The sequence below is a fragment of the Onychomys torridus genome, chromosome 20, assembly GCF_903995425.1.
Source record: "Onychomys torridus chromosome 20, mOncTor1.1, whole genome shotgun sequence".
Taxonomy (NCBI): domain Eukaryota; kingdom Metazoa; phylum Chordata; class Mammalia; order Rodentia; family Cricetidae; genus Onychomys; species Onychomys torridus.
The window spans coordinates 277,714-294,000 of record NC_050462.1 but is presented as its reverse complement, the minus strand read 5'-3'; the positions used below and the strand labels follow the sequence as shown (position 1 = coordinate 294,000).

General features: G+C 47.2%; 1 protein-coding gene across 1 annotated transcript; it reads right to left on the bottom strand.

The window, feature by feature from the left end:
• Positions 1–4,547: 4,547 nt before the first annotated feature.
• On the bottom strand, positions 4,548–14,889 carry Plk1 (polo like kinase 1). The gene is made up of 11 exons (XM_036170024.1): positions 14,482–14,889; positions 13,992–14,160; positions 12,987–13,125; positions 12,204–12,297; positions 10,610–10,829; positions 6,686–6,841; positions 5,822–5,899; positions 5,464–5,618; positions 5,316–5,366; positions 5,112–5,243; positions 4,548–4,972 (listed from the first exon to the last, which is right to left on the bottom strand). The coding sequence occupies exons 1-11, from the start codon at positions 14,887–14,889 to the stop codon at positions 4,766–4,768; spliced, it is 1,809 nt and encodes a 602-aa protein (XP_036025917.1). The 3' UTR covers positions 4,548–4,765.
• Positions 14,890–16,287: the final 1,398 nt, after the last annotated feature.

The following is a 16,287-nucleotide window of genomic DNA, read 5'->3' as shown; positions in this document are numbered from 1 at the left end:
CAGGGAGTCTTGGCTGATCAAAGCCGATGTATCTTAATCTGGAACAAGTCCTTTGCCTCTGGCTTTCTGTGGAAACAAAAGCAGAGCCTCCTTTCCAAAGCAACATAATCCTTAGATCCAAATTTTGAAGTCAAGGTGTTTTTAAAAACACATATTGGCTTAACTCTGCTGCCTTTACAATCAAATCTCTCTCTTCAATTAAAAATTCCAAAGACAACACAATCCATATTCTCTATGTAATATCCATCTTTACATGGCTTATTTTTCATACTACCTTTACTGTCTCTTTAAAGACTTTATTTTTAAAAACTTTTTTTTATATAACTGTATATATTCATTTTTTTCTCTTTCAAGTCTATGTACATTTTTACACACATTGTAAAGCATTTAAAGTCTTGTTCCAACTGAATTTGTCTTATTGTGAATCAATTGCTTTAAAGTGCAGCATCTCTAAGACTGAAACAGCGCTGTGGCTGCTGGCTCTGGCCCCTGTCTACCCCACCCCCCAGTCAGCTTCCCAACATGGCGGTGGTACAGTTTACTGCCAGCTCTGGGTCTGGAGCCATGCATACTATCAACTATCAGAAGCAGTTCTATCAAAGTAGCGCATAGCCCAGAAACCCTTTTTTTAAAACAACAACAACAACAACAAAACTAGCAAAGGCTAAATCCACCATGCAGTAAAGTGCCCGCCACACTGCAGGTCAGACTCACACGCCAGGAACCCGCCATAGTAGCTCAAACCAGCAGGCTGCTGGTAACTTGAGAGAGACAACTAGGAAAGCTGTTTTTAGCTCTGTTTTAGAATCTTTTTTTTTTTTTTTAAAGTTTTAGGTGAAAACTCTTGCCAACACATTGGGCACCATTTGTAGCTGGAGAGCTTTTCTCCAGGTCCCACTAAGCCCCAGCAGTCTGGTAGCCCACTTATAAAATGAACACACAGATGCTTATATTATTTGAACTGCTTGGCCATTAGCTCGGACCTGCCATTGTCTAGCTTTTACTCTTACATTTAGCCCATTTCTATTAATCTATACTTTGCCACATGGCTCATGTCTTACCAGTACCTTACATCTCGCTTGTCTTGGTGGCTGCTGGCAGCTCTCTCTGCCTCAGTCTTCCTATTCCCAGATTTCTCTTCTCTGTTTGTCCTGCCTATACTTCCTGCCTGGCTACTGGCCAATCAGTATTTTATTTACACAGAGTGATATCCACAGTAAGATGGCACAAGCCTAACTACCAAGATTTCTTCAAGAGCCATCAGGAGCCAGGTAGATGCAGGCAGATCTCTGAGTTCGAGGACACTTTGGTCTACACAGCAAGTTGTGGGACAGCCAGGGATACACAGAGAAACCATGTTGTTGAACAAAAAGGGATCATGACATCAAGGATGAAAGTCATGGACACAGAGATCTACAGGTTTCTGATGGTAATGTCCTCTGGCACTTTTCAGGTGACTGCTGAGACAGTATGCTACTTCATCTGACATCCAAGCTCCTAGTGAAGACTGGAGTTATGGCTGTTTATGGTGAGGCTGGATTTTCCACTGATGTTCTCATGTAAATACATTACTGTTATTTGTTTGTTCTGTCTGAGAGATATACAGTGTTTGTTGCTGTTTTATTTTGAATCTGGAAGCTGTAGAATCAAGAAAACCAGCTTCAAAGCATTCCTGGAAAAGAACCTAAGATGTGAGATCCATGGTGGGATGGCAACTCCCTGGTTAGTCACTGTTTATTTGAATTTAACTGCTTAAAAGCAAAGGAAATAGAAACTTCTAGTTTCCTAGTAATATGAGTCACTTTTGAAGGGCTCTCCAGCCTGTGGCTCCCAAGTGAAGACTGTCCAACATCATTAACCATCCTGAGGAAGAAGATGGGTGGTTCCTCTAAAGTGTCTTATGGACAGATGTCCTGGGCAGGGTACCTCTTAGTGACAGCAACACATTGCTTGTCTACACCCATTCCCATAAAATTCTGAGCCTTGGGCAATATACCAAGGTACTCATCAGAAATGTAAGTGCCTGAACTCCACCTTGAACTGAACTCTAAATGAATAAACTGGGGGTATTATCTCTGGTTCAATAGCCAACCAGGTTTGGAATGGGTCAGCATGATTTAATCTCTGGCCAAGGACATGGAGTGTCTCTGATTTCTTCTGTCTAGCCCCTTGAAGGGATCAGTGATGTTTGGCCTCAGACCCTGACACTTCCTGCTGGGGCAGCATCCCTCAGGGAAAGACAGAGTTTGTCATAGGCACAGTACCATGCTAGCAGCATTGGTTATTACTCAATAGTACAGATGGTCATTCCTACTTTCATTTGGTCTCTATAAGAACCTAAGGAAAGGCAAGAACAAGATACTGAGATTAGAAAAACCACTTCACAATCCCCTCCATCTCCCTAAAATAAAAGACTGGTAGGGAGAATGGGAAGTTATTTTCAATAGAAAGGATTGGTATATGAGGCCTTGGAGGTAGGGCATGTTTCTCTTTTATTTGCTGAGACAGGGTCTCATGTCTCCCAAGCTGTCCTCACACTGGCTTTGCAGTGATCACCCTGCTTCCACTTCACAAGTGCTACTAGTCCAAGTGGGGCCACTAAGGCCAGTAAGGACAGCAGTAGGCATTGAACCCAGGATGTGCTGCAGGCTAGGCAGTCACTCTGCCAGCAGAAGCATGTCTACAGCTGTCGTCTTTGTCTCACTGTCCTCTCCTTTTCCTTCAAGAGGCAGCAGCTCACTGTAACTCAGAGATGCCTGTGCAGGTTGATGCATGTCTACATTTCAGAACATGAAAGCGGAGGCAGGAGGGTCAGAAGGTGCTGCTTTGTCCTTTGCACTGCCATGACGCTAGTTCACATTCCCACATTCTTAACCTCAGGTAAACACTGACACTGTGTCCTACCTAGCTCATTAGGTCAGAACAGGTGAGAGCCAGCATCTTTTGTTCTATGTAGCTTGAACTCAGGATCCTCCTGCCTCACCTTCCTGAGTGCCACAGTTACAAGCTATCTATTCAGTTACAATCATGTGAAGCACAGTGAACGTTAACAAGTCATTTTCTAAGCCCAGCATGATGCTCATAACCCTGGCACTCAGAAGATTGAAGTGGGAAAGTAGAGAATTCAAGGCTGACATAGACTAGAGAGTAATACCCCATGTCAACAAAATCCTTTTCTAAGTCATCGTTTCTCAACCTGGGTGGTACTGATTCAGGAGAGAAAACTGTAGATATAATGGTCTTATTAAATAAACACAAAGCCAAATGCAGAGTTAAAAGCCCAGAGATCAGAGAGCAGTAGCCAAAAGCTCAGACCACCTTCTTACCACCCGCTGCCACTGCCATTCTTCCCCTGAGAAAAAGACCTCCTGTGTGTCTTTTTATTGACTTTCTGTTCTGCCTTCTCATTGGTTGTAAACCCAACCACATGACCTCCTCATCACTACCTGTCTGTACAGACCTCCAGGTCTTCTATGGTTGGTATTGAGATTAAAGGTGTGTCTCTCCATGCTGGTGGTGTCCTTGAACACACAGAGATCTGCCTGTCATGTGGTCAGCATTAAGGGCATGTGCTACCACTGCCAGACTTCTGCTATGGCTTGCTATTAGCTCTGACCCCCAGGCACTTTTATTAGCATACAAATAAAATCACATTTCAGCACAAATAAAATATCACCATAGAAAACTGTCAGGGAAAGGGTGGGTGGTACCTGTGCCATGTTATACTGTGGCATGCTTAGCAGCATCCCTGGCCTCACAGTTTGACAGAGGTACTTTCTTCCCAAGGCAAACCAGCCAAAATGCCTCCAGATATTGCCTACTGTCTTCTCAGCTGCAGACCAGCCCCTGATGGAGATTGCCTTGGGGAAGAGGGAGTGGATTATCCCCTGGGAATAGATGAGCAGGCTTGGAGGGGCCTCTTCCTGAGAGAAGGGACCCAGTGGGTTATCCCTACAGCCCATTTCTCTACCCACATCTCTGAAAAGGTTCCAGTCCTGAAAGGGATATCAGTGCAAGATCTGCTCCATGTCATGAAGAATAAATTGTGTTCTAGAGCCTGGGTGAGACATGGATCAGGGATGGCCTGCCGTAACTGAGTCAGTGTCCTTGTCCTGTCCATCCCCAGAAGCACCACTACAGGAGCTCCCAACTGAAGTGCACCAGGCTCTGGGCCAAGTCCCTGCTGGCTACATCCATTACTTCACACACCCGTTCCAGAGGCTGCTGCTACACACTCACCATGCCCTGAGAACTTGTGCTTCTGAGAGCTTCTTCCTGCCCTACTACTCACCAGCTTTGCATGCTGGGAGGTCCTGCCAGATGTCACAGAGCTGAGACAACCAGGTGCCCCAGAGCTGGACCAAGGAGTTAAGCCTGTGGCTCAACCTTGTCTAGGGAGCATCAAAATATTGGACAGTAGTTTAGCATCCTGAGGCTGTTGGAACAGAGGAATACTCTGGGTTCAGGGTACTCACAAAAATACAGGATAAGAAAAGATATGCACATATATTAAATAAATATAAAGCCAAGGAAAGAACAGTCTCAAATTCAATAGAAATATATCTATACAAGGCATACAGTAGGCTGAGGGCAGGGGAAGAGGTTATAAACTCAGAACCAAACATATACAAACATAACTTATACAGCAACCCCTTCCCCACCCAGCCCCATGGACACGGGCACTGAACAGCAGTCCCAGAAGCCAGCAATGCAGCCCCAGGCAGAGCTTGCAGAGTGAAGGGGCACTAGCCCCAAGGACAGAGGCCTAGGAATTGTCCTCGAGTCTGTTGCTGGTAGACTTTGAGCTCAGCAGCCTGTCTACCATGGTGTGGGCATAGCACAGCTGTCTACCCAGTTCCTCACAGCAGCCATATTCTTCCAGAAGGCTCAGGCAGTATGTGTGGAAGTCCTGGTTCTTGTTGATGTAGGTCACCGCTGCCATCAGCGGGCACAGGATAAGTTTGGTGTGATCCTAGGAGAGAAGAAGAGGGTGCATGATGAGCTCAGCTGGTGCCTGAGGTCGAGGCAAAGGGGAGGAAGGCCCCCCCACCGGGTAAAAGGGACAGCACTTCCACCCCACCCAGCCAGCCCAAGTACAGGCCCCTGCACACCTGGAAGAAATTAATCTGTATAGTGCCGTTGCTGAGGTACAGAAGGATGCTGTGGCTTGTGCGGAGCCATTTTTTCAGGTAGGGCAGCCGGGCCAGCTCGTCACCTTCCCGGGGTGTGATGTTGGCCCCTGCCTTCATGTTGGCCCCTGCCTTCATGTTGGCCCCTGCCTTCATGTTGGCCCCTGCCTTCATGTTGGCCCCTGCCTTCTGCAGGTGTTCATTCATGTAACTTCGGAAATGCTGGAGGAGAGTGATCTGGTTGGAAAGTTGGGGAAAGGATTCCAGAATGAGGGCCTGACCCCAAGGCAGCCCCCATACCCTGCCACACCATCTCTCAGTGGCCAGTTCCCACCTTCTTCATCAAGGAGTCAGGGTGGGAGCTCATGGTGGGGTAAGACTCCATTCCATCCTGGTCTATGTACTGGAGGCTGTCACCATCGTTGTAGAGGATGAGGCGTGTTGAGTCATTAAAGAGCACCCCAACACTGTTGTCACAGAGCTGATACCCTAATGGCAGGGGGAGGGCTATCTCAGAAAGGCAGGGGAAGGTGGGCAAAGGCTGGGAATAGCTCAGTAGTAGAGTGCTTGCATGTATTAGGCCCTAACAATTCTTGGTAGCACAGCCACACAGTTACAGACATCACTCACTTGTTCAAAGGCTACCATGGCAACACCATCCCTTGCCCATTGCACAATCTAAAGATACATACCAAGTCCATACTTCCTTGATTGGTCTACCCACTGGCTGACCCAGAAGATGGGGATGCATGCAGGATCCTCAGCCTCCTCTGGGATAGAAACAGAGCACTGGTTAGGCCAGCCCCTTCTGCTGTCTTCTCAGATAGCCCTCCCTAGAGCTGGGGGGGCATCCCATGAAGCCTGGGGAGGCCTCTGACGGCACAAACCCAGACACCCAAATGGAAAATTGCAGCCCAGGACACCAAGCCCCACTTCATTAAGTGGGCCCCATTACTGTGTCCCAGGAACTGTGGTAGGTGTGGATAGGAAAAGACAACCCTAGGCTTCTAGAAGGACTCACATTCCAACCACAGGGATTAAGAGTGATCAAAGTCTCTAAGCGGCTCTGTCATTAGTATCGGGGCTGGTGGAAGCCTAGTGCCCGCCCCAGATTAAAGTGGTGAAGAAACTGAGCAGACCCGACAACTTCTGCCACGCTAGAACCAACTCAGTGCACATGAGTCCCAGCTGCAGATACATGAATACATTGGGAAGAAATGTTACGGAGAATTAAGTCAGGTTGGGAAGTGCTGGCAGTGGGTGTCAGGGTGGTGACAGCAGGCACAGAAGCCCTGAGGCTAAAGCTGACCTGCTTCTCGTGAGGACCAAGGGACTAATTCCCTGGGCAGAAACGAGACAAAAGACGCAGCCACGCAGAGGTGACCTATCACTCACCTACAGAATGAGATGGGGCAGAAACAGGCAGAAGGCACGCCAGGGCGGGCCTTGGGTGTCATGCTGACTCATCTGGGTTTTGATCTATAGGAAACGGGCGCTCTGCTTGCTGACTGAGACACCCTGCCTTCTCCAGGTGTGCAGCCCCCTGCAGGACTCACCTTGCCGCACCAGCCCTCGCTCTGAGGGCTTGGAGGCATTGACGCTGGTCAGTTGCTGCAGCAGGTCACTCAGATGGCACTCGATGGCCTCATTCGTCTCCCGAACCACTGGTTCCTCCTTTTCCCGGGGACGGTCCGGCAAGGGGTTCTCCACACCTAAGAAGGTGACACGGTCACTGGCCAGGCACAAAACCACTGGAGGGAGCACAGGCCTGCCAGCCACAGCTAGTGCTCTTCCCACAGTATCATTAGCTCTCACTGCTGTTGGGAACTGAGTCAGGATGAGGTTGGTGTGTCAGGTATATATATGGTGCTTAGAGAGGCCACAAAGCTGCAGGTGCTCAGGCCTCTGCTCTAATGGTCTGGCCTTCCAGGACAGCGGCTGTGGCTGTCACTCAGGGAGGCAGCCTGAAGGCACCATTTCAAGCAAAGAATGAAGGTCACCTTGTGCTTCCAGGAAGGCGGGAGAGGATAGGTGAAGCACAGTGTAGCCCTCTTGCTGTGTGTGCTTACAGATAACTGAGTCTAATGAAATCTACACTGGAGCATTAGTTGGCCTATGGTGACTGGGGCTGCACTGGTCACTGTTGCTGTCTTTATTCTTGAACAATTCACTTCTCCAAACTAGCATGTGTCAGTTCTCCCGTGAAACAAGGCATTCCCTAAATTTTCCATTAAAAACAACAAAAATCCCACCATGTTGTGTTAAGAGCCTAAGTGTGAAATAAAATACCCAAGATCTGATTTTAAAACTAGTCAAAAAGGGGCTGGAGAGATGGCTCGGCCATTAAGAGAGCACTGGCTGTTCTTGTAAAGAACCTGGCTTTAGTTCCCAGCACTCACTTGGAGGCTCACAGCCACCTGTATCTCCACTTCCAGGGGATCCAAGACCATCTTCTGGCCTCTGTGGTTACCAGGCATTCATGTGCTACACATTCATATATGCATACAAAACACCCATTCACAGGGAAAACAACAAAATGAGACTGCAGAATATGTAAAATCAAACTTGTCCAAATAAAACTATTGGAAATGGAGGAGGACTACTCTGGGATCACATGACACCTGATACAATTCTCTCTCTACCTTTGGATAGTCTGGAAAATGTCTGTAAACATTTTCATTTACTGCTACTTTACTAAGAACAAAAAAGAATCCTAAGGGAGCAGTATTTTAGTACCTCCCCATAAGATAGGAATCCACAAGTCCAGCACCACAGGAAAGGATAACAGAAAAGGGGGCTCAGCAACAGCTCAGTTAATAGCGTGCTTATCTAGTGTGAAGCCCTGAATTAAGATTCTCAGCTCCTTATAAACTGGCCGTGGTGGTCCACGCCTGTAATCCTAGCACTCATGAGACAGAGGCAGAAGGACCAGAAGCTCAAGGTCATCCTTGGCTATTGGGAATTCTAAGCAGACTGGGCCACATGCGACACTGTCTCAAAAATTAAAAGGGGAAAATTACATCAATAATTACTGCACCAAGACCCACATGTGGGTGCCAAACTTGATAGGCAGCAGTTTTTCAAACAACTTCCTGCAAGATACTTATCAATTACCAAAGAAACAGGATCTGCAGCAGAGACAGCCTTGTCTCCCTGATACTGAAAAGAGCATATTCCCTCTGCAGCATTCTTACTCAGAATGTAGACCCTTTCCTAAATCATGAGGAAGCAACAAATCCAACAGGGAAATACTCATCAGCACCCTCAGAAAGTATTAAGGTCACAAGACACAAGGAAAAACCTAGAGACTGTCATAGGCTAGAGGAAACTAAGAAGCTGAGGTCTCTAAAAGCTGTGTGCAATACTGACTTGCATCCTGGTACAGAACAAGGTGATGTTAATGGGGAATCCGTTTGATTGACATGAGGACTGGAGTTGTTGACAGGATTATCTTGTGGTTAAGGTTTTAGTTTTGGTAATTATTCTATGGATAGAGAGATGCTGACAGTGGAGGGAGCTGGGGGAAGGGCACATGGGAAGTCAGCTCTATTTTGTTTGTAACATTTTTGTATAGCCCTAGAATTATTCCAAAACAAACCAAGTCACTGAGTCAGGGCTATGGAACACATTTGTAATCCCAGCATTTGTGAGTTCAAGGCTAGCCTGAACAACATGAGGCCCTGTCTCCAAGCTCCAAAACCATAAAGAAATCATCGCAAGTCATTTGCCTAAAAATGTAAATCTAATTAAAACAGATAAACTGAGAATTTCATATTAAATTGGTGGTATACCCACCCAGAAAAACAAAGTCCTCCAAGCTACTTCTCAAAGACTACAACCCTTAATGAAATATATTAAGGTCAAATAAAACTCCAAGATAAAAGTAGTAATTCTAAATACAGTGGCACACACCTATAAGCCCAGCATCTGGGGGCAGAGTGGGTAGTGAGGCCAGAGATTTCAAACCCGAGGCCAGTCTTGGCTTCATAGTCTGTTTAAATAAATAAATGAATGAATGAATAAATGAATGAATACATGAATAAACAAACAAACAAATGAATGAATACGTGAATAAATAAATAAATGGAAGGAGGGAGGGAGTCAAAAAGAAAAAAAAAAGGATGTTACCAGGTGAGGTGGCTCATGACTTTGGTCCTAGCACTTGGAAGGCAGAAACAGGTGGATCTCTGTGAGTTGGAGGCCAGCTTGAGCTACATAGTGAGATCTTGTCTCAAAAGAAAGGAAGGAAGGAAGGAAGGAAGGAAAGAAGGAAGGAAGAAAGGAAGGAAGAAAGGAAGGAAGGAAGGAAGGAAGGAAGGAAAGAAGGAAGGAAGGAAAGAAGGAAGGAAGGAAGGAAGGAAGGAAGGAAAGAAGGAAGGAAGGAAGGAAGGAAGGAAAGAAGGAAAGAAGGAAGGAAGGAAGGAAAGAAGGAAGGAAGGAAGGAAAGAAGGAAGGAAGGAAGAAAACAGAAAGAAGAAAAAGAAGTTGTGAAGACAATGCAGGATTAGATTAATGCTCAGAGTCCTGAAGGTTGTGCTGCTGTCTGTCATGTCTGTTTACAAGAAATATACACAGAAGCATTAACAGAAGAAAGTTTGCTCTTGGGGCAGGAGAGATGGCTCAGCAGTTAAGAGCACTGACTGCTCTTCCAGAGGTTCTGAGTTCAATTCCCAGCAACCACATAGTGGCTCATAGCCACCTGTAATGAGATCTGGTGTCCTCATAATAAATAAATCTTTTTTTTTAAAGGAAGTTTGCTATCAGTTAAGAGAAACACAGAGGACTAATGATGAAAACATCAAAAGAAATGTAAACAGACTGGGAAAGGAGGGCCAGTCAGATGCTTCCTGTTCATTCTTCTACCTATTTAATCCTTTGTTTTCTTTTTCAGACAGAGTTTCTCCAATAGCTCTAGCTGTCCTGGTACTTGCTCTGTAGACCAGGCGGGCCTCAAACTCACAGATGTACTTCAGTTTAAGTGTAAAATGGCAGACTGCTGGAGTTGGCTGTCGTGACATTTCAAAAGTGAGATGTGCTGACAAACTTGTAATCCAAAGCCCAAGGCAGGAGGACTGAATCAAAAGCAGCCTGGTGACAGAGAAAACACAAGCACCCAAAGGGGTGAAGGTACAGAGTGAATCATGGCTGAGAATGAGAACTGAGGAAGGTGCCGTGTTATTCTCATGTTTACAACTGACAAGTTCCAGCATTCAACAAGACATGCAAGAGAGATGATGGAGACTTTTAAACATAATCAAAAAGAATTTCCTGGGCTTGGTGTTCAGTCCATTTTCTCCTTATCAGATCAAATGGGTTCATTCAGTCTGTTTTTCCAGCCAAGGCCAAAGGGCAGAAGAGCCCAGGGACCGGACCTCAAGGATAGGACCCACCTCTAGGGGCAGAGTAAGGTGCATGTACCCTGAAATGCACCCTGGAAATCTGGGCTCTCTGCAGTCTACCCTACCAAGACCAAGCTTTACCTTTATTGAGAACTGTGAGAGGCTTCCTGCTGTTGGGGTCCAGGCTGCTGGGAGCTATTGAAAACCTTGGTGGGATGGTGAGGCAGGTGATGGGGAGACGGGCAGGGATATAGCCAGAAGTGAAGAACTCGTCATCAAGCAACTCGTGAATGGTGGGGCGGGCAGTGGGGTCTGTCTGGAGCATCTTCTGGATGAGGGAGGCAGCCACAGGATTGATGTGCTGGAGGGGAGAGGCAGAGCCTAAGTGAGATGAAGCAGGGATCCCACCTGACATGCAGCTGCTCCTGTCTCAAATATCCATTGCTCAAGTGGCCATAAGCTCCACCAGGTCTTCCACCCCAGCTTTAGCAAGGACCAATGTCACCCTACTTTGTGGGAAGGATCATTTCCTGCCACTTGGCACTCAATATTAATTTGGGACAATTTCCCCAGCTTGTACATTTAGTTATTTACCACCAGAGCGGCCTCCAGGTCCCCAGACCTATGTTTAAATCCCAGTTCCGCCCCCATGTTTCCAGCTCTGACAAATAGCCCTGGCTTTCTGGGCCCACCAAGGCATATCTGTAGAATGGGGGAGCGGTACCATACCTGGGACCCCACCACATGGGACACCTGGTATATGGGATAAAACCTAGCACAGGCCTGTCAGTCACAGCATTAACTCTATGCTTCTTATGTACCAGGAATGCAGTCTTGTATATTAATTCATTTGGGCCTCACAAAAACTCCTAAAAGACTCCCTCCCCCTATATAGTTTGAGACAGGATCTCACTATGTAGCTGAGGCTAGCCTGGAGCTTGAGATTCCCCTGCCTCAGCCTCACAAAAGTGAAGACTACTCACTCCACTACTATGCCTCACTTTAGATGAAGAAGCAGGCTCAGAATTGAGAAAGTGCCCCTATCTGAGGATACACACAGCCTAGGTGATAGAGCCAGGACTTATACCACAGCAGTCTAGCTGGCTCAAGCCAGTCCATGCTGTCTGCTGTGAGCTGATTTTCTGTGACATAGCTATCTATATACAAGTCAAGGACACCAGTTTGAAAGTGGCCATATGTCCCATGTGGACCTAGTCCCCAGAAATGGGATATCCCTTCAAATGGATTTATGCCACTGGTTGTGAAAAAAAGATTTTGTCATTGGAAGCCCTTGGGGAAACTCCCACTTTGTAGATGGGAAGCCTGGTTCAAAAAGTCAAGCCATTATCTGCTAAACACAGCTCAGCTGGGTGGAAATGGTCCATTTCCTAAGCTTAAGCACGTCTGCCTCTTCTCCCCCATTTTCTCCCTGCACTTTACATCCATGAGACTCAGTTGGCAGAGTGCTTGCCTATAAGCACAAAGCCATGTTTAGCTCCCAGTATACCCCGTAAAGCCAGCATGGTGGTGCATGCCTATAATCTCAACACTTGGGAGGTAGAGGCAGGAGAATCTGACATTCAAACTCAACAAGCAATGAGTTCAAGGCCAGCCTTCACACATACATTCTCCATGGCTATTCTAGAGGCAGGGCTGATTTATCTCTGTCTCTAGGATATAGCTGGGCTCAGTGAATAGCTTTGGGGTGAAACATAAACCATTGTGTTGCTGTCACCTTGGGAATATTGTATTTATTTCGTTTCATCCGGAGGTAGGTCTCTTTTAGGCATGAGGTCTCAAAAGGCGGCTTGCCCACTAGCAAGGTATACCTGGAGGTACAAGGAAGGATTTTGCTCAAAATCCCAGGAAAGTCCACATTCTCCTAGCAGAAGTCACTGTCTAGAGGAAGGGGGCTGTGCTGGATTCACTGACTAGGAAGAGATGGGGATGGTCTCCAAGTCTGCCCAGTGCCACAGTAACCTTGGCTGGGACAAGCCCTTAGAAGAATGCAAGGGGCCAGGAATTCCCCAGCTCTGGGCTGCAGTAATAGAGGACTCTAAGGCCCCCAGAGGCCTCCGCTATCCACCACAGGCCACTGTGATGGGGCTTCTGCCTACCATTAGCCTTTTTGGTGATCTAATTCTCCCATCAGTGCATCCAAAGCTTTCTTGAAAGTTAGCCAGGGACACACACAGGTTCAGAACTGAGATTCTGTAATCCTAACAAGCCCTTGGGTGTTGATGGTTTGGGACTGTGCATGCTTTTAGTAAGCAGCAAGGAGCTGGAGGAAGAAGTATAGAGACTTTCTCATCCCTTCCCTGGACCATAAGTCCAAGCTACAGGAAATCCTACAGTCTACACCAGACTGATAAGAAAATGGGCATTCATGTGAACAGCCTACTCTCTGAAATGGCCTTTGTTTAAGGAAGAAGGATCCAGAGGGTTAAGGTCAACTGGGTGAAATGCCTCAGAAAGCCCCGCTGAGACCCAGTAGCTCCAGAGTCCATCCCCAACTTACATGATGCACCCGATGGACCACACATCCACCTCAAAACTTCCCAGTCTCACCGCTTCGGGAGCTATGAAGTTCTGGGGGCTACAAAAGGTCTTCATTTTTTCCTCTTCATATTCCACTTTGGTTGCCAGCCCAAAATCCCCTGGGCCAGGGGACGGAAGACAGGGTGCTCAGCTGCTAGGTCTGGGCCATCTGTGGTTGCAGACAGCTGCCTCAAGCCTGTCCATTGAGAATCAGACTCCAAAGTTTCCAGGAAACTTTCTACTTTGCTGGCCCTGGCTGGCCTCCCACTGCCCTTTACACTGCTCTTTAGATGGCAAGGCTAAGGTGGTAAGATGGCTCATAGGTAAAGGGGCATGTCTCTAAGACTAATGGCTTGGGTTGACCCTGGCACCCACACATTGCAAGGAGACAACTGACTCCTGAACGTTACCTTCTATCCCCACCCTCACATAAATAAATGAAATTTAAAACACACGGCAACAGAATTGGACACACCAGGGAAGCAAGTAAATACTCTTTGTGACTGCTGTTGGACAAGGTAAGAAAGGTGACATGGGTATAGGGCCTGAGGCAAATCAGAGTCTCAAGGGAACAGGGCTTTTCATCTCAGGAAGGAGACAGCTGAGGGAATGCTGCCAGCCTTGCTCCAGAGCACACGTCCAGACCTCCAGTTTAAAAGGGAAACTGACTGAGGAGCACCCGGCTCAGTGCTATGAGATAGGGTAGTAATAGGGGGAGGCACCCCCAAGCAAACTATTATTTTCAAAACTATTGTAATGAGGCACACAAAGCAGCAACAGCAAACAAAAACAGAGCAAATGCATCTAAAGGTAAGACACTAGTTTGTGGGCCCCTCACTTTCCATTTCTGGACTAGAGGGCTTTCTGGAGGACAGCACCTCCATTTCCCACCGGCCTTCCACTTCCTTGGCTCCCATTCTCTCAGATTTCCCCTCCTTGTCCCCTCTTGTACTGGCACCAGGCACCTGAAGGCCCAGCATCTCACCTATTTTCACCTCCAGATCCTCGTTCAGGAAGAGGTTGCCCAGCTTGAGGTCCCTGTGAATGACCTGATTTAGGTGCAGGTACTGGCAGCCCAGGACTATCTGCCGCAGGTAGTAGCACACCTCCAGCTGGGTCAGCGCTTTCCTCCTCTTGTGCAGTTCCAGGAGGGACTAAGGAAGAAGGAAGAAGCCCATGGAAAATGGTGGCCAGCTGGATGGGACCAGGACTAAGCTCTCGGGATTAAACGGAGGTCTTGGCAGACTCCTGATGATTCTGCCCATACACTAGTCATTATCATTCACATGACCCTCTCCTGTTAACTCGTACCCTTACCCAGAGTCTTCTCTCAATACCACTCAGCACCCTCACTAGAAGCCTTTCCACAATTGCTTGAAACCCAAGCACTTCTCTAGGCTACTCCAAGGCATCAGTACCCCGTTGCCAGCAAATTCACGGTGTGGGCACCCCAGCCCCACAGCAGGAATACTCACCCTCTCTCGACAGAGCTCCAAAACCACAAACACAAAGTCGCTGTCCTCGAAAAACCCATGGAAGCCTACGACATGTTGGTGTGCGAGGCTGCGGTGAATGGAGATCTCCATAGACATCTTCTCCTTCTGGTGGGGCTTAAGCAGCAAAGACTTAGGCACGATCTTGCCTGCGAACACCTCCTTTGTGTCTGCGTCTGAGATCTCGAAGCACTTGGCAAAGCCTCCTTTACCCAGAAAGCGGCCCCGTACATACTGGCGCCGGCTGCGCGGGTCCACTAAGACCTCCGGAATCTCTTTCAACAGTGGGGCGGCCACTGGGGCACTGGGACTTGCATCTCGCTGGACCCGGGCTTTCTGAAGGTCGGCTGGTGCTCGAGCCAGCTTTCCAGCTTTGTCTGCTACCTTCATGCTCCTAAACTTGCTCTGCTTCCCCCAAATTCAAACAAGGCCCTGGGAACCTTTCAAAGGCCTGCGTGTCGCTGATTGGTCACAGGGATTTAAAACAGAAGCCACTCAGCACTCTGCAACATGTGAGTGCTCTTATGGTGCAGCTCCTTTTAAAACATGTATCTTGTGAGCAAGAAACTTGATGGGCAGGGACTTGAGGACTGAATGCACGTGGGATAGCCTGGGAAACCAAGAACTAATTGGATATGCTGAGATCCACAGCTGGACTGGATTCAGTCCTGCTTTCTGCTCATGTGGTTCACCTGTGCCTCATTGTCCTGTGAGGATCTAACACCTTCCTCTGGCTTTAAAGTGGCTTCTGAGGATTCCAACTCATAGCAGGTGCCCTGTCTGCTGAGCTGTCTCTCCAGCAACCCTCACCCTTTAAATTTTTAATTAGTTCATTTTTTAAAAACTGTCTTTCTAAGCTGCCTAGATAGGCTTTCGACTTAGCAGTCCTGCTTCAGCCTGTATATGCTGATATTCCAGGAATATGCCACCCTCTTGGCTTATGTAATCTTTTCCTTAAAATGTGGTGTGTTTATAGAAAAATGGTCTGGTTATATGTGCACATGTTGAGTTTCCTCTGCTGAACACATGCTGTATAAAGAGTATCCAGACTGAAAAAGAATGCACTACCAACATCCAGAAGTCCCCCGTGACTGCTGTTGGGTCCTGGGAACCACCTCTAGGGATGTACTATTCTAGTTAGAGGACTGGGCAGGTATTAGGTCTGGCTGCTGTGGTTTGTTAAAAGGTTGCAAAGCAAAAGCAACACAGAAAAAGGCGGTGTGGGGCAAGCTGGAGGAAGGCAGGCACAGCAGCTCTGGCTTATTAGATGAGTGCTCCACCAACTGACTACTTCCCTGTGCACACAGGCCTTCAATCAGCAACTTGGCTTGAAGCTCTTATAGCAAAAGCTACTATCAGTGGGATCCACTCAGCTAGCTGTGGATTTCACTTTAAAAATAATAGCTTAGCTTTTAGTCTTAAAGGGGGTTATATGCAAAAGACACAAAAGCATTTTTTTCCGTTAGTATTTTTATACAACTTGACCAGAGAACTGTGCTCAGGAACTGGGGACAATATGTTATGGACTGAGGTGTGTTTTCCCCACCCCAATTTCTAAGACTATATTTGGAGAGAGGCCTGGAAACCATGGCTTAAGTTAAGAAGTTGTTGGGGGCTGGAGAGATGGCTCAGAGGTTAAGAGCACCAACTGCTCTTCCAGAAGTCCTGAGTTCAATTCCCAGCACCTACATGGTGGCTCACAACCATCTGTAATGAGATCTGGCACCCTCTTCTGTGTACATAATAAATAAATAAAATAAAATAAAAGAAGTTGTTGGACCTGTGATA

Bases quoted from the DNA above. Each gene is read 5' to 3' on its own strand.
- Plk1 (XM_036170024.1), bottom strand. From the start codon at position 14,889: ATGAAGGTAGCAGACAAAGCTGGAAAGCTGGCTCGAGCACCAGCCGAC. The intron at 6,842-10,609 runs GTAAAGCTTGGT...TCACCTTCTTAG, and splicing joins TCTCACAGTTCTCAATAAAG to GTGTGGAGAACCCCTTGCCG. The intron at 4,973-5,111 runs GTGTGCAGGGGC...CTTCTCTCCTAG, and splicing joins TACAGATTAATTTCTTCCAG to GATCACACCAAACTTATCCT.